Below are 18,644 nucleotides of genomic sequence, written 5' to 3'. Positions count from 1 at the left end.
TATATGCTACTAACCATTTACACTTGCACCAAAAAGAATACCTAGGAATAATCTTAAGGAGATGAAAGACCTATACTCTGAAAACTGTAAGACATTGATGAAAGAAACTGAAGAGGACACAAATGGAACAATATACCATGCTCATGGATTGGAAGACTAACATTAAAATGTCCATACTACCCAAAGCAAACTACAGATTCAATGCAATCCCTATAAAAATACCAATAGCATTTTTCATAGAACCAGAACAAATAATCCTGAAATTTGTATAGAACCACAAAATACGTTGAATAGACAAAGAAATCTTGAGAAAGAACACAGCCAGAGGTATCACAATTCCAGATTTCAAGATATGAGACAAAGCTACAGTAACCCAAGCAGTATGGTACTGACATAAAAAATAGATACATAGATCAGTGGAACAGGATAGAGAACCCAGAAAGAAACCCATGCCTATCCAGTCAATTAATTTATGACAAAGGCAAGAATTTACAGTGGGGAAAAGACAGCCTTTTCAATAAATGGTGCAGAAAAAAATGGGAGCTACATGCAAAAGACTGAAATTGGACCCTTTTCTTAGACCGTACACAAAAATAAACTCAAAATGGATCATAGACCTAAATGTGAATCCTAAAACCATAAAACTCCTGCAAGGAAACATAAGCAGTAATTTGGACATCACCCTTAGCAACATATTTATATACATGTCTCCTCAAACAAGGGAAATGAAAGCAAACTTAACTATTAGGACTAAATCAATATAAAAAGCTTTTGCTAGCAAAGGAAACCATCAACAAAGTAAAAGGCAACCTACAGAATGGGAGAAGATATTTGAAAGCAAAATATCTGACAAACGGTTAATGTCCAAAATATATAAAGAACTTATACAACTCAAGGGCGCCTGGGTGGCTCAGTTGGTTAAGCAACTGCCTTCGGCTCAGGTCATGATCCTGGAGTCCCAGGATCGAGTCCCGCATCGGGCTCCCTACTCAGCAGGGAGTCTGCTTCTCCCTCTGACCCTCCCCCCTTCTCATGTGCTCTCTCTCAAATAAATAAAATCTTTAAAAAAAAAAAAAAAAAAAACTTATACAACTCAATACCAGACAGTTGGTTAACTATCTGGTTAAAAAATGGGCAGAGAGCCTAAATAGACATTTTTCCAAAGACATACAGATGGCAAACAGACACAGTGGGCTAAATGAAAAGATGCTCAACATCACTTTTTTTAGTATATGTGCTGCCGAAGCGAGCACAAGATGCTCAACATCACTAATCATCATGGAAATGCAAATAAAAATCATAATGAGATATCACCTCACACCTGTCAGAATAGTTAATATAAAAAAATAATAAAAAAAAATAAATAGTAAATGCTGGTAAGGATGGGAAGCAAAAGAAACTTGGTAAGACTGTTGGTGGGAATGTAAATAGGTGCAGCCACTGTGGAAAACAATATAGAAATTCATCAAAAAAATTAAAAATAGAAATACCATACCGGTGAACTCACACTTACTGGGAAATTTCACATTCAAATATTAAATGGGAATGGGTTGAGCAGTCTTAAAGGTATAGAGACCCTCATGTTGAATAGACACGAGTGCACTGCATGAGTGAATGCTTAAAATATACTTAAGATTTTTGTCTTATATTTTTCTGAGAAAGTATTCCTTAATAAAATGGATAATGAGAGTGTTAGCTTAAAAAAAAAAAAGAAATACCATACCATCCAGTAATTCCACTACTGGGTATTTACCCAAAGAAAACAAAAACACTAATTTGAAAAGATACATGCACCCCTCTATGTTTACTGCAGCATGATTTACAATAACCAAGATAAGGAAGCAACAACCCAAGTGTCATCAATAGATGAATGGATAAAGATGTATTAATGTGTTAAAGAAGATACACACACAGTGGAATGTTCACCATTAAAAAAAAAAAAAGGGAGAGAGAGAGATCTTGCTATTTGCAAGAATATGGATGGACCTAGAGGGTATTAGGCCAAGTGGAGTAAGTCAGACAGAGGAAGACAAATACCATATGATTTCATTTATACATGGAATATAAAAAATAAAAGACTTTTTCTTAAAGTTTTGTTTTTTGGTTTTTTTTGACAGAGAGACAGCAAGAGCAGGAACACAAGCAAGGGGAATGGGAGAGGGAGAAGCAGGCTTCCTGCTGAGCAAGGAGCCCGATGCAGGGCTCGATCCCAGGACCCTGGGATCATGACCTGAGCCGAAGGCATACGCTTAACGATTGAGCCACCCAGGCGCCCCTAAATAACAGACTCTTAAATAGAGAGCACAAACTTGTGGTTGCCAATGGGGAGGTATTTGGGGATGGGCTAAATAGATAAAGGGGATTAAGAGGTATAAACTTCCAGTTATAAAATAAGTCACGGAGATGAAAAGTACAGCATAGGGAATATAGTCAATTCTACTCTAAAAACGTTGTACAGTGATAGATGGTGACTACACTTACTGTGGCAAAAAAGGAGTAATGTATGGAATTGTTGAATCAGTATGTTGTACACCTCAAACTAATATAACATTGTATGTCAATTATACTTCAATAAAAATAAAGAGGAGCGTCTATGAAGTTATATCTCACATACAGATTTTTATGACACTTTATGAAATGATAATGTACTATGGTTATATAAGATGTTTTTAGGATAAGCTGGGTGAAGGTATATGGGAACAATGCACTGTTTTTGTAACTTCTTAGGAGTCTAAAATTATTTGTAAATTAAAAAAAAATTCGAGACAGAAGAAGTGTTGGGCAACGAAAGCTGTTAGGGCCATCCTGAGCAGGATGAATGGCAGGCGCATGGGGTCCGCAAGTGTCCTGCGTCTGGGATTTCCAGATGCTGCACCTAAGTCTCTAGAATTTAATCAGTACAAACAGTTGATTTGGTTATCTATAGAACCTGCTTTTGTCTTTTATAGTATTGGATGGAAACTACAGCTATTTAAAAATATTAGAGTCATCAAAAGTCAACTAGGTTTTCTTAACTACATATTTTTATACTTTGGGGCACTGGAAGTATAAAGAAACATGTAGAGGTAAAACTACAGTTACCTGTATTCTGCTACCCAGAATCATTATTGACATTTTGTCACATATGCTTCCAGACTCTTTTTCTGCATATACTTTGCTTTTTAATTGCAGTAAGTTTATGAATCTAATTTCAATAAAAGAAATGGGTTTTATGGCAAACATATTGGAACATGGCTTTCCCAGAAAGGCTTAACATTATCAAATAATGAGAATGGAAAAGTTTTCTATACAGTTATTCATCCTTTATTTTTATTTTTTTAAAGATTTTATTTATTTATTCATGAGAGACAGAGAGAGAGAGAGAGAGAGAAGCAGAGGGAGAGACAGGCTCCCAAGGAGCAGGGAGCCCGATGCGGGACTCGATCCCAGGACCCTGGGATCATGACCTGAGCCGAAGGCAGACGCTTAACCATCTGAACCACCCAGGCGCCCTCATCCTTTATTTTTAGGAAAAGATTACTCCTATCTCTACCTTATTCCTTTATAATACATTCTTTATGGTATTTTTCATAGGATATAACAAAGGAATGTACTTAATGTTTTAATGAGTGAAGAACTTCATTCTCAAAGAAATGAGCAATCCAGTTTTTTTTAGTTTTCAGGAGTATTCTCTAGATTCTCTTGGCATAGTCTATCCTAAAAATCAGTAATTCTTTTGAAAGCAAAACAAATTTTTAAAGTTCTACCTAATATGATTTACTATAAACTTTTCTCTGGTCATCGGTAAATATGAAACGTGAGTAGAATATATACACTTTATGATTATTGCCAATGTCATCATTTTATGTTAAATTTCTTTTTGTATGTTTTCCCTTAGTTACCTTAATATGCTTTCTTATTTCGTTATGCCTTCCATTTTCAAAAATTTTAATGTCTGTTTCAGAAAGTTCCTTACCAGTCTGCCAAATCCATTACAGAAGGAAGAATATACTCCCCTAATATCCTCAAGCTTTTTGCAAACTTATGAATTATTTAAGTTTTAGGTTTACATTTAGGCTAAGTAGCTAGCTTACTTCATATTGTATTCAGTAATTTATTCAGTGTTTATTGAGCATGTATATTGGGTGCATGAGAAAAAGGCAAGCAAGGAAACAACCCCATATCCCCAAGTTGCTTTAGAGGCTAGAAAAGAAACAGACATCATTCAAAGAATCACACAAATGTCTAATCACACCTGAGACACGTCTTATGAAAGAGAGATTCATGGTGCTGTACTGGGGTGGGGGGTGGGGGTGGGGAATGGGGGACAGGGAATGGACTTAGTTGAGAAAGTTGAGGAATGCTTCCCTGAGAAATTGATGACTGATCTAAAGGTAGAGTTAACTGTTACTGGCAGAGAGTGTGATGCATGGGAGATGGTTAAGTAGGAAAGATAGTCCAGCCCGGGGGAACTGAATTTCTATGCACTAAAAATAATCACTGGGGCGCCTGGGTGGTTCAATCGGTTAAGCATCTGACTCTTGATCTCAGCTCAGATCTTGATCTCAGGGTCATGATTTCAAGCCTCACACTGGGTGTGGAGCCTACTTAAAAAAAAAAAAAAAAATCACTGAGTCACTAAATGTTAAACCCCTTTTGGATGACTAAACAGAGAGGTTAAATAATTTGCCCAAAACTCACACAGCGAGTTAATGAAGTTAAGGGCCTGTCCTCAGATGTCTTCATTCCTCATCCAATATTTTGTCTACTGTGCAAAGCTGCCTCCCCCTCTAACATTGTTTCTTAAATGCTTTGCTTTTTTGCGTCGAGGGAAGTGTGCCAGGAATGATTCACCGTCAGTTGTCAGCTAGCAGTAGCAAAAATCGTGATTTAATCATCAAAAAGTTAAGTGAACCATTATAACTAGATTGCTTTTGTCAGTAAGCAATAATGCAAAGTCACTATTGTCTTACCTTCAGCAAGAACACACAGAGGATAAATCGGCATCCACAGTGTCTGACTGAACCAGGTCAAGATGGCATAGGATATTCCTATGACTGATAACATGCTGTAAGTGTACCTAAAAGAAAACAAAGGAGCTCAGAAACATCATTTCCTGTTGACGTCTGGGAAAGAACAAGAGAAGAAAATATTTTACACTGTAATTAAATACAGAGATACAACTGGAATGTTTACATTCCAAACTTTATATCCTATCATTTAAGCAGAAGAGGCAAAAATACATACATACATACATACATACATACATACATACGGGGAAGGGAACTGTGTCAGTCTGGCTTGTCGCAGGGGGTGGATCATGGATAATTACGGAGGTAAACAAAGAAAAATGGAACTCTTGGCCCTCAGCAAATTACAAGTTTCCCTGATTAGTGGCTTCAGTTTCACTCAGAAGCTAAGCCCGTTTTATGCAGCATGCCGCTAGATTTTTAAAGACAGATATACTTGTAAATATTTAGGGAATAAATTTAGTTCTGCATCTTTTTGTTTCTCTGACTAGGCAGTGGTTCTCAAGCTTAAGCATACATAAGAATCACCCAGAGGTCTTGCTGAAGCACAAACTGCTAGGCCGTATACCCAGAGTGTCTCATTCCGTGGGTCTCAGGTAGAGCCTGAGAATTTCTATTATAAACAAGTCCCAGGTGATGCTAATGCCACACTGGTCTAGGGACTATACTTTGAGTACTGGAATAGGCTGTACATAATATGGCAAAACAAAATCCAAAACCTTGAAAACATAGAGAAAACTAAACCTTTCTCCCATTCTAGGACCCCGATTCCATTCCTCAGAGGCAATGACCAATGCCAGTTTCTTATATATCCTCTCAAATATTCTTGCATTTGCTTATCTGTGTACATAAAAACCATATACCAACAGTGCAAGCCTTCACTAAACATGGCATGTTATCAAACTTGATTTGTACCAATCTCAGTGAAAAACTGGCATCTACTTTTTTATTGCAAGAGTAGATAAACATCTTACATGTTTAAAGCCACTTCTGATGAAGTCCATTGTATCTTTTATTCTCTTGTTGCTTGTTTTTGGTGTCTAAGAATCCACTGCCAAATCTAAAATCACCAAGATTTACCCCTACGCGGTCTTCTCAGTTTTATAGTTTTAGCTCTGAATTTAGGTTTTCGATCCATTTTAACTTCTGTATATGGTGTGAGGTAAGGGTCCAACGCAGGTGGACATCTCGTTGTCTCAGCACCATTTGTTGAAAAGACTATTCCCCCCCCCACCATTTAATGGGCTTGGTACTCTTGTCAGAAATTGATTGGCTATATGAGAATTTATCCCCAGACTATCAATTCTATGATATATCTTTATGCCAGTATTGCATTCTTGATTATTATTGCTTTGTAGTGAGTTTTGAAATTGAGAAGTGTGAGTCTTCCAACTATGTTCTTCTTCAAGATTGCTTGGGCTAGTCTAAGTTGCTTGAATTTCCATATGAATTTTAAGATCAGCTTTGCAATTTCTGCAAAGCAGCCAGCTGGGGTTCTGAGAAGGATCGCCTTGAATATGCAGATCAATTTGGAGAGTGTTGCAGTCTTAACAATATTAAGTTTTCAACCCATAAACATGGGCTATCTCTTTATTTAGATATTTTTAAATTTCTCCCAACAGTATTTTAAAGTTTTCAATGTGTAAGTTCTGCATATCTTTTGTTACATTGATTCCAAAGTACTTTATTTTTTGATGCTATTATAAATGAAATTTTTCCTTAATTTTATTTTAGGATAGGTCATTACAAGTTGTATAGAACACAACTGAGTTTTGTATATTGGTTTTGTATTCTACAACCTTTCTTTACCAGTTTACTAGTTCTAGTATTTTTAGTGGATTCCTTATGATTTTATAACCTGCCAATAGAGACTTTACTCCTTCCTTTCTAATATGATTGCCTTTTACATCATTTTCTTGCCTAACTGCCATGACGAGAACTTCCAGTACAATGTTGAATAGAAGTGGCAAGAGTGTACATCCTTGTTTCATTCCTCATCTTAGGAAGAAAGCATCAGTTTTTCAACATGAACAATCATCTGGATGTGGATTTTTTATAGATGCCTTTGTCAGGCTGAGGAAATTTCTAGTCCTTGCATTTATTTATTTATTTAAGATTTTATTTATTTGAGAGAGAGAGAGCACGCACAAGTGGGGGGGGAGGAGCAGAGGCAGAGGGAGAAGCAGACTCCCCATTGAGCAGGGAGCCCAATGTGGGGCTCGATCCCAGGGCTCTGAGATCATGACCTTGAGCTGAAGGCAGACACTTAACCAACTGAGCCACCCAGGTATCCCTCTAGTCCTTGCCTAAAAAAAAAAAAAAAAAAAGTCATTTTAGGGTAAGTTGGGAAGGTAATTCCACCCCAACTTAACAGAGAAAAAAAAAAAAGTTTCAAAAAGGCTAGGTGCTCAGAAATTTCACTTCTAAGTTATGAGAAATGAAAGCCTATGTGCATACAAAAGCTTGTACATGAATGTTTATAGCAGTATTCCTCATAACCAAAAAGTATGTCCATCAACTGAAGAATGGATAAAAGTGGTATATCGCTATAATGGAATATTATTCATCCATAAAAAGGAATGAAATATTGATACATGTTATAACATGGATAAACCTTGAAAACATTATGCTAAGTGAAGGAAATCAGTCACAAAAGGCCACATATTGGATGGTTCCATTTATATGAAATGTCCAGAATAGACAAATTCATAGAGACAGTATGTTAGTGGTTGCCAGGGACTGAGAGGAGAAAATGGGGATTTTACTGCTAAGAGCTTTGGGGTTTCTTTATAGAGTGCAGTGAAAATGTCCTCAAATTAGTGATGATAGTTACCCATCTTTAAATACACTAAAACCCACAAATTTTCTATTTTAAATGGGTGAATGTTGGGTGCCTAGGTGGCTCAGTCACTTAAGTGTCTGACTCTTGATTTCAGCTCAGATCATGATCTCAGGGTCCTGAGACTGAGCCTTATATCTGGCTCCACACTGAGCGTGGAGCCTGCTTAAGATTCTCTCCCTTTCCCTCTGCCCCTCCCCACCCTCACTCTCACTCTAATTAATTAAAAAATAAAGGGTGAATATCACAGTACATGAATTATCTCAATTCTTTTGTTTTTGAAGGTTCAGTGGTATGTCCAAGATTATATAGCAAGCAGTGGAGGTGGGAGTCATCCCTAAGATCTCCTCTGTTAAAAAGCCCTTCCATGACATCATGATACTACTCTCAATGTTAAAATCATTTTGTTCTCTAATGGGTTTACCTGAGCTTATCAGAGACTGAATCGACACCGAAAGAGTCAGGCGTACCAGAGAACAATATGTCAGAAAGTCCCAGTCCCAGATGGGGCTCCTTGTCTCATGAACAGAAAGTCATGGGCTACAAAAGTCCATGAAATTCGCCCCAGGTCTACAAAACTATCAGTTAAAAAATGAGGAATAACTTCCTAAATTATATATACAAAGAATGATAGTCCTTTTCATTCAACAAAACATTTCATTCTAATTCACTCTAGGGCTCACCCCATTATTTAGAAATACTTTAATTCAGCTAAGTTACTGACAATTTAATAAATGAGTAATTCACGTAACCTCAGCTAAAATGCTAGGGTGCTTTTGTTACCTATCCACAACCAGATCTTGCAAGTGGGAGGGGCAGTTCTCATTTGTGAAAGCCAAAGTAGCAGTTAGGACACCTCCCCAAGATGAGCCTCTGAGCAAAGGCGACTGTTTACCCCACTGCTGGTAGAGAGAAGACTAGACCCATCTCTTTGCAAAGTTTTAGAAACAGAAGGAAACTGAAGATGATCTAGAGCAAAGGTTCTTAATCTGAGGTTCAAGGATTCAGAGGGACTCCACAAAATAACTTCAGTAAGTAATTTGGACCCACTGGAATTGTATATAAAATGTACCATGGTGATGAAAAGTACAGCATAGGGAATATAATCAAAAATATTGTAATAATGTTGTATGGTGACAGATGGTGACCGCACTTATCATAGTCGGCACTGATTAATGTATAGAACTGTCCAATCAGGGGCACCTGGGTGGCTCAGTTGGTTAAGCGTCTGCCTTTGGCTCAGGTCATGATCCCAGGGTTCTGGGATTGAGCCCCACATCGAGCTCCCTGCTCAGTGGGGAGCCTGCTTCTCCCTCTCCCTCTGCTGTTCCCCCCTCTCCCTCTGCTGCTCCCCCTGCTTGTGCTTGCTCTGTCAAATAAATAAAATCTTTAAAAAACAAAACTCTCCAATCAGTATGTCATATACCTGAAACTAATACTAACATTATGTAAGTTAATTATACTTCAATAAAAAAGTTAATTATACTTCAATAAAAAATACAAAATAAATGTATATGGAGGTGCGTTCTTCACCAGAGTGATGAGGCCCTGTATTTAAAGTATTCTGGAATTCACAGAAACCAACTTTGTAAATCCTGACTATGACATAATAGAAGTCTTGCTTTGCTTGTTAGAGTAAAATGTACCAGAGCAATTTCAAGGAATGCCTTTCATTAGCAAGCAGCTGTGAGGTTTATCCCAAAGTGGTGCTATGCCAAGTTTTCTGCTGGAAAACTGAATGCACTGATCTGCTCTTGTAATACCACGGGAGGTTTGCATTACCTCTGATATGCCCATTATGGAAAGCGCTAAGAATACATTTCCATATCAAGATAAAATAATTTGCAAAGGGGTTGTTTTTCTCTCTCATTCAGGGTAACCAAATGTAGGCAGCTATTACTAATAGAAAAGCAACTTGGCTTTAAGAGATTATTTTGCTCCTTACCTAACCATATCCAATAGATTCCAAAAGATGAATAAAACACACACCACATATTTCTCTTGGACTTCCTCTTGACTGGTGATCACCACAAAGAGGATGATTATTCTCTCTGTGAGCTAACAAAGAAACAGCAAAGTCAAGAATTAGGATCATCTGTTATGCATGTAGGTAAAATTTTAAAAACCAGAGTTCCTCTTCAAAGTATGCTTTAACTGGAAATAGGTATGCTAAGCTGTTAACATGATCTCTCAGTAAGGTTATAGGTCAATTTCATTTCCTCTTTGGTATTTTTTGTATTCTCCAAATTATATATAATGAATGAAAAGAAAACATATTTTATCTACTCAGGATATTTCTCCTCCTGCGATATATGCACCCATGTTTTTATTCACTTTGGCAAGCTTTTATTGAATGTCCACTATGTATTAGATGCCAAGGTTATATATATATAGTCAAAGTGTGGTCCTTGCTAAAGAGAGTAGCAGTGGTAGGAGAATGTGGGGGTAAAATTCCCACACAGTGTGAATAATGCCGTCATTTGAAGTGCTCTGAATGGGAGCACAGGTGAGGGACATACCTGCCTGGGGAAAGGGTGCAGAGAGATTTATTAAGACAGGCAACACCAGGGCGCCTGGGTGGCTCAGTCGTTGAGCGTCTGCCTTCGGCTCAGGTCATGATCTCAGGGTCCTGGGATCGAGCCCCACATCGGGCTCCCCGCTCAGCGGGAAGCCTGCTTCTCCCTCTCCCACTCCCCCTGCTTGTGTTCCCTCTTTCGCTGTGTCTCTCTCTGTCAAATAAATGAAATCTTAAAAAAAAAAAAAAAAAAAAAAAGGCAACACCTCAGCTGAATCTGGGAGAAGGGGCAGGAGTTTGTCAGGTAGACTGAATAGGAAAAAGGACATCCTAGGTCAGGTGAGCAGGTAAAGCAAACAGGCAGAGGTGTGAAAATGCAGGTGTATTAGGAAGTAAGGAGAACCCCTGGAAGCCAGAGTTGGGGGAAGGTACAGAGAAGGGAATAAATAGGAGATAAAATTGAAAATGTGGTGGGGGCTGGGATATAAAGGGTTTTGAATGATAGGCCAAGAAATTTCGATTACATCTAACAGGGAAGCTATTGTAGCTTTTTTTTTTTTAGAGGGTGGATGGAGGGGGAAGAGACGTAATATAATCTTAACCTTTACAAGCCAGTGGAAAATGAAAAGAATTCAACATACACATTTTTTTCCAAGTCAGTAAGCATTTGCAAATCATTGAGAATTCAGACACTTATGGCTTAGCTCCAATTACTGACCTCAAAAAATAAGTTTTTCTTTCCCAATCTAAATATAATGTGTCTTCTTATATTGTATTAATTTCCCTGTACAGTCTGCGTTTTTGTTTTTTGTTTTTTTTTTTACAAAACATTCTACTTTGTTCTCAATGGTCAAAGGAAAATGTACTTGAGATTGAGGGAGCATATTAGTGATAAAGGAAAGGGGGGGATTGCTTTATATTTTTCAATAGTTGTCTTTATTTTTAAGGCAGATCAAGGAGAAAAAACGGAACAATCTGTGACTTAGAATCATTGGTTGTTAATCCTGGAAAATCATCTAGTGCAGAGAAATCCAAGATTTGCTAACACTGGGCCACATGATCAGATATGCATGTGTATGAGTTCTATCAGCATGTATGACCACAGCAGTGAGTCAAGAGGGTCTTTGCTTGGCTAAGGGAATTAAATATGATTCAAACCTTAGTCAATCTATAGAAGCCATTTACATAGCTGTACTGGTTCTGTCAGTCTTTCTTTAAAATGCCCCAGTTTCTTGATTTAATTATATTTACATAATGAAGTATACTTACCTGCAATTAAAATTACCGAATGATCCAAGCTTGTGTCACTGACAGCAGGCAGCCTTCAGATAAAAGATCTTAGCAGCACACAAGAATCTTATGTTTGGTCAGTGCCTGCTAATTAGGAAAATCATCTAATTTCTGGGTTTTTTGTTTTTAAATATTTATATATTTGAGAGAGTGAAACAGAACACGAGCAGAAGGAGAGGGAGAAGCGGACTCCCCGCAGAGCAGGGAGCCCGATGCGGGGCTCGATCCCAGGACCCTGGGACCATGACCCGAGCCGAAGGCAGACGCTTAACGACTGAGCCGCTCAGACGCCCCAAAATCAAATCTATTTTTTTTTAATAAAACTCTCAAGATACATATACATGAATACATACACACAACACATATTTCTAATTATATGGCTGACTACAGAAAACAAAAACCTAGATAACGCTTGATAAAATGGATCTCTAGGGTCCACTCTAGCCCAATCCCACCTTTTTACAAATAAAAAATTGGGGAACCAGAGAAGTGACTTGCCCTAGTGGCAGACCTGCAAGCATGTATCCCACGTTTTGTGGTTTCTAGAGTTATAAGCTATCCATGTCAGACTGCCCCTTAACTGATGAGTAGAGAAGTAAATCCCCTAAAACAGAAATGGTGCTGAACAATAGAATTCATCCTGTTGAGGGGTGCCCGGGTGGCTCAGTCGTTAGGCGTCTACCTTCAGCTCAGGTCATGATCCCAGGATTCTGGGATCGAGCCCCGCATCAAGTTCCCTGCTCGGCGGGAAGCCTGTTTCTCTCTCTCCCACTCCCCCTGCTTGTGTTCCCTCTCTCACTGTGTCTCTGTCAAATAAATAAAAAATTAAAAAAAAAAAAATTCATCCTGTTGAAAAGCAACACTTGAGGGGCGTCTGGCTGGCTCAGTCATTAAGCATCTGCCTTCAGCTCAGGTCATGATCTCAGAGTCCTGGGATCGAGTTCCGCATTGGGCTCCCTGCTCAGTGGGGTGTCTCCTTCTCCCTCTCCCTGCTGCTCCCCCTGCTCCTGCGTGTGTGCGCTCTCTCTCACTCTATCTCAAATAAATAAAATCTTAAAAAAAAAAAGAAAGAAAGAAAAAAAATCATCACTTGAGGGCGCCTGGGTGGCTCAGTCAGTTAAGCGTCTGCCTTCGGCTCAGGTCATGGTCCCAGGGTCCTGGGATCGAGCCCCGCATGGGGCTCCCTGCTCAGCAGGGGGTCTGCATCTTCCTCTGCCCCCTCCCCCGTCTCGAGCATGTGCTCTCAAATAAATAAATAAATATTAAACCAACAACAACAAAGTGAAAGTGACTTAGCTACAGATCTGGAATAAAAATCTAGACAATGTGATTCTAAATCCCTTGTTCTAAAACACTAACACATTTTCCCCTTTGTTATTTTATGGGCTATCCTTATGCCTAATATCCCAGGTTATAGTCTGTTCTTTCAAAAAGCCTCTCTTCAAAAGTTAAACCTTAAAACAAGAACCTCCTTCATATTCTAAATCAACACCAAAACACTTTTGAAGAATAGACTTTTTATTTTATTCCTTTTTTATGTATAATAATTTGACCAGTTACTTAGAGCTTTACACTTGTGAGAACTTAGCACTTTGTCATTTTAAGCAAATCCTAACAGAACATGACTAATTACTAATAGCTTTTTAGTGTTTAGCGTAGCTCAAACTTGGTAGGAATAAAAGTACAATTAAAAAAACCCGGTAACTTAGGCCAAATTAAACATTGTCTTAATGTGGTCTACTCAGAAGTATGGTAACTATAAAACAAAAATACCTCACATTTTTATGTGTTTTTTTTTTAAGTTTTTTTTTTTTTAAGATTTTATTTATTTATCTGACAGAGACAGACACAGCGAGAGCAGGAACACAAGCAGGGGGAGTGGGAGAGGGAGAAGCAGGCTTCCCTCAGAGCAGGGAGCCCGACGCGGGGCTCGATCCCAGGACCCTGGGATCATGACCTGAGCCGAAGGCAGACGCTTAACAACTGAGCCACCCAGGTGCCCCTCGCATTTTTATGTTCTATTTGGGAATCCTACATTCCAAGTTAAGCAGTGACTAAAACTACGTTGTTATTTAATAAATGGCAGCTGGCACTCAGGTTATCAACAATGCAGTTACAAACTATTCCCTCTATGGAGAGAATTTCTAGAATCAAGTAGCAGAAGAAGAAATCAAGAGAACAATGACATTTACAATTGCACACACAAAAAAATAACAAAATACCCAGAAATAAATTTAACCAAGGAGATGAAAGACCTGTACTCCAAAAACTATAAAACTCTGATGAAGGAAATTGAAGATGCCACGTTAATGGAGAGATATTCCATGCTTATGGATTAGAAGAACCAATATTGTTGGGTGCCTGGGTGGCTCAGTCGTTAAGCGTCTGCCTTCGGCTCAGGTCATGATCCCAGGGTCCTGGGATCGAGTCCCACATCGGGCTCCCTGCTCAGCGGGAAGCCTGCTTCTCCCTCTCCACTCCCCCTGCTTGTGTTCCCTCTCTTGCTGTGTCTCTCTCTGTCAAATAAATAAATAAAAATCTTAAAAAAAAAAAAAAAAACCAATATTGTTAAAATGTCCACACCACCATAGCAATCTACAGATATAATGCAATCCCTATCAAAATGCCAACATTTTTTCACCGAACTAGAATAAAAAATCCTAAAATTTGTGTGGAACCACAAAAGACTTCAAATAGACAAAGCAATCTTGAGAAAGAACAAAGCTGGAGTTACTACAATCCCAGATTTTAAGATATATGACAAAGCTGTATTAATCAAAAGACAAAGCTGTATTAATCAAAACAGTATGGTACTAGCACAAAAACAGATACATAAATAAAGGGAACAGGATAGAGAGCCCAGAAATAAATCCATGCTCATATGGTCAATTAATCTACAACAAAGAAGGCAAGAACACACAATGGGGAAAAGACAGTCTCTTCAACAAATGGTGCTGGGAAAATGGGACAGCTACATTTAAAAGAATGAAACTGGACCATTTCCTCACACCATATACAAAAATAAACTCAAAATGGGTCAAAGACCTAAACATGAGACCTGAAGCCATGAGAGTCCTAGAAGAAAATGTAGGCACTAATTTCTTTGACATCAGCTATAGAAACATTTTTTCTAGATAGGACTCCTCGGGCAAGAGAAATAAAAGTGAAATTGAACTATTGAGACTACACCAAAATGAAAAACTTTTGCAGTGAAGGAAACCATCAGCAAAAAGGCAACCTACTGAATGGGAGATGATATTGGCAAATGATATATATTCTATAAGGTATTAATATCCAAAATATATAAAGAACTTCTACAACACCAAATACACCAAATAATCTGATTAAAAATAGGCAGGGGACCTGAATAGACATTTTTCCAAAGAAGACATACAAATGGCCAACAGACACATGAGAAGATGCTCAACATCACTCGGCGTCAGGGAAATCCAAATCAAAACCACAATGAGAAACCACATCAGTCAGAATGGCTACAATCAACAACACAGGAAATAACAAGTATTAGTGAGGACATTGAGAAAGAGGACCTTTGGGCACTGTTGGTGAAAGTCACTGTGGAAGACAGTATGGAGGCTCCTTAAAAATTAAAAATCAAATTACCATATGACCCAGTAATTCCACTACTATTTACCCCAAGAAAACAAAAACACTAATTTAAAAAGATATACACACCCCTATGTTTATTGCAGCATTATTTACAATAGCCAAGATAAGGAAGCAACCCAGTTGTTTGTTTCCTACAGCGAAGAGTCTCTTATGGTTTGCCTCCCTTTTTTAAAATTTATTTTTATTTTTTAAAAATATTTTATTTATTTACTTGAGAGAGAGAGAGAGAGTGCAGAAGGGGGGGGAGGGGCAGAGGGAGAGGAAGAAGCTGACTCCCTGCTGAGTGGGGAGCCCAATGCAGGGTTCAATCCCAGAACTCCGAGATCATGACCTGAGCCAAAGTCAGCCGCTTAACCCACTGAGCCACCCAGGTGCCCCAACCGCCTCTCTGTTTTTCTCTTATTTTTCCTTTCCTTCTACGTTCATCTTGTTTCTTAAATTCCACATGACTGGAATATTACTCAACCATAAGAAAATAAGATCTTGCCATTTGCAACAGCATGAATGGACCTAGAGGGTATAATGCTAAGTGAAGTAACTCAAAGAGGAAGACAAATACTATGTGATTTAACGCATACGTGGAATTTAAGAAAACAAATGCACAACAAAAGAAACAAAAAAACAGACTCAAATACAGAGAACTGATGGTTGCACTAGGGGATGTGGGTGGGGCGATGGGTGAAATAAAGGGGATTAAGAGTACACTTATTGTGATGAACACTGAGTAATGTATAGAATTGTTGAATCACATTGTACACCTGAACTATAACACTACGTTAATTATACTTCATTAAAAAAAATAAAAATTAGTTTTAGCCTCAAAGACTTCTTTTACTAAAACAATAACCCAAACTATTTAAATCCTATGACCTTTTGTTGAGAAGTTCAGAAACATATCCTTAATATGTGCAAAACCACCGATTATTTTCTTCTGTAAGACATAATCATTTACATATTTCTATTTACATATTTTTTGTTTATTCATCATTCAGTAGATATTTTTTGAGTGCACTGTTTGAGATGTAGCTATGAACAAGACCAAGTTCCAGCCCTCGGGGTATTTACATCCTACTTGGTGAGATATACAGTAAGCAAATTTAGAATAGTTGAGAGTTCAAGACAAATAGCCTAAATCCAAACTTTCACTCCACCATTCACAATTTATGTGGCTTTGGGTAATTTATTTAGCTTTTGGGTTAAGTAATTATACTGCAGATAATAATTAGCATTAGCATTATATAGTAAATTATAAAGGATAAGGTTATGATTGAAGATTTGAAGATTAAGTGAGTTAATGCACATGAAGAACGTAGAAAACTATTTGGCACATAAAAAGCCCTAAATAAATGTAAGTTATTACTAATAAAATAAACATAATGTAGTGATTAGTATAGTTACAGGAAAACATTTTTCTGTATAGATCATTAAGACTATCACTGAATAAAAAAGGTTAGTCTCAGCATCTTTAAAATTATACTATATAGTTTTATAACGATCACACTGAAGAACTCCATGGATCAAATACAAAAAACAAACAAACAAATGGAAAAAAAAAACAACAGGAAAATTCTAAAATCTTACCTACAGAGTGAACTGTGTCATTCATTCCCAGGAGGCTTCAACACTGAGAACGTCGGCTTGACAATCCCCAGTACAGTTTTATCTCTAACAATGCAAAGCTGTTCTCGACTCAAAACTGGAGAGAAAACCCATATGGCTGTATGGAAAACCCGATTATTTAATCTAGCAATGCAAAGAGGCACCTGCTTCACAGCCAAAAAGAAATCAGGGTGAAACTTGGCTGTTTTCCTAAAAGGGTTTATGTTAAGACACCCTTGGTATTTTCTTCATATTTGTTCTCAGAATCTAGGACTGTGAAAAATCTTTGGAGTTATTTTTGGCAAGCAGACCCCTGCTTGCCCTTAGCAGAAATATGTGGTATTTGTAAATATAAAAATGGTTTTTGCGATTTGGGTGAATAAATCAAAGTTTTTGTGGGCACAGTTATCTGGGGGTAGTAATTCCTAGTGTTTCGATTTATAGATTTTTCAAGTTTTGTAAAATTAACACATGTGTGACAGGGTTTCTTGCAATGCAAAGGACGAATGCAGAATTAAGCCACTTTAATAGTTATATATGAAGTCTTTGATTTTTAAGCATTTCTCAAAAGGTGAAGGTGGAAATGGGATTACTCGGAGGGTTTCCTAAATGTACAGTGGTCTAATGTCCTGATCCAAAGGCTAGTTTTGTGGCTATTCTCCCGTCTCCTGGAGTTAAGACAACCTAAGGCTTTTGTCAATACAAACCTCTTTCTCAGGCTTCTGCACAAAGTTAGAACAAAGTCCTTCAAAATCAGTATTTCAGTGTTGGCAGTGTTTCCACACTATAAAAACCAAGTTGTTTAAAAATAAATAAATAGAAAATAAAAACCTAGTTGTTTTGATTACATCTATTGAAATATATGAATTTCCCAATTCAACTTTTTTGCTTTTTTTACCAAGCTAAATATGTGAGCTCTTTTGGAAGGAAGGGGTTGGAGAGGAAAGATGCCTAGTTTTCACTTATATTATCATGTCTTATAATAGTTATATGTTTGTTTGGGACCTAAATTACTTTCCCATTTTATAAATTAAAACACAGAAAATTTATTGGGGCACCTGGGTGGCTCAGTCATTAAGCATCTGCCTTCGGCTCAGGTCATAATCCCAGGGTCCTGGGATTGAGCCCCATGTCGGGTTCCCTGCTTGGTGGGGAGCCTGCTTCTCCCTCTCCCGCTTACCCTGCTTGTGTACTCTCTTGTTCTCTGTCAAACAAATAAATAAAATCTTTTTTTTTTTTTTTAAAGATTTTATTTATTTATCTGAGAGAGAGAATGGGAGACAGAGAGCATGAGAGGGGGAGGATCAGAGGGAGAAGCAGACTCCCCGCTGAGCAGGGAGCCTGATGTGGGACTCGATCCCAGGACTCCAGGAACATGACCTGAGCTGAAGGCAGTTGCTTAACCAACTGAGCCACCCAGGCGCCCCCAAATAAATAAAATCTTGAAAAAAAACAGAAAATTTACTATATTTCTTTATATGATTTTAATGGATATGTAATTATTTCCAAAAATGGATGTCTATAAGCAACTATTTGTTATAGTTTTCCCTTTTTCCCCTAAAGTATATTTTTAAAAAATACATAACATTTATTATTATTTTTAAAGATTTATTTATTTATTTGAGAGAGACACAGAGAGAGACACAGTGAGAGAGGGAACAGAAGCAGGGGGAGTGGGAGAGGGAGAAGCAGGGGGAGTGGGAGAGGGAGAAGCAGGGGGAGTGGGAGAGGGAGAAGCAGGGGGAGTGGGAGAGGGAGAAGCAGG

The 18,644-nt window shown here is 37.9% G+C and overlaps 1 protein-coding gene across 4 annotated transcripts in view; it reads right to left on the bottom strand.

The window, feature by feature from the left end:
* Window positions 1–18,644, bottom strand: part of HACD4 (3-hydroxyacyl-CoA dehydratase 4) — a 37,589-nt gene that overhangs the window by 10,002 nt on the left and 8,943 nt on the right. For all 4 annotated transcript variants that reach the window (XM_034987912.1, XM_034987913.1, XM_034987914.1 and 1 more), the window contains exons 4-5: window positions 9,794–9,906; window positions 4,953–5,059 (exon numbers count right to left, since the gene is read on the bottom strand). In XM_034987912.1, the coding sequence (XP_034843803.1) occupies window positions 4,953–5,059; window positions 9,794–9,906 (220 nt within the window). The remainder of the gene's footprint in view (window positions 1–4,952; window positions 5,060–9,793; window positions 9,907–18,644) is intronic.

This window comes from Mirounga leonina, unplaced genomic scaffold (assembly GCF_011800145.1).
Source record: "Mirounga leonina isolate KUSES-001 unplaced genomic scaffold, KU_Mleo_1.0 Mir_447, whole genome shotgun sequence".
NCBI lineage: Eukaryota > Metazoa > Chordata > Mammalia > Carnivora > Phocidae > Mirounga > Mirounga leonina.
The sequence above is the reverse complement of the archived record's forward strand: the minus strand, read 5'-3'. Positions and strand labels throughout refer to the sequence as shown.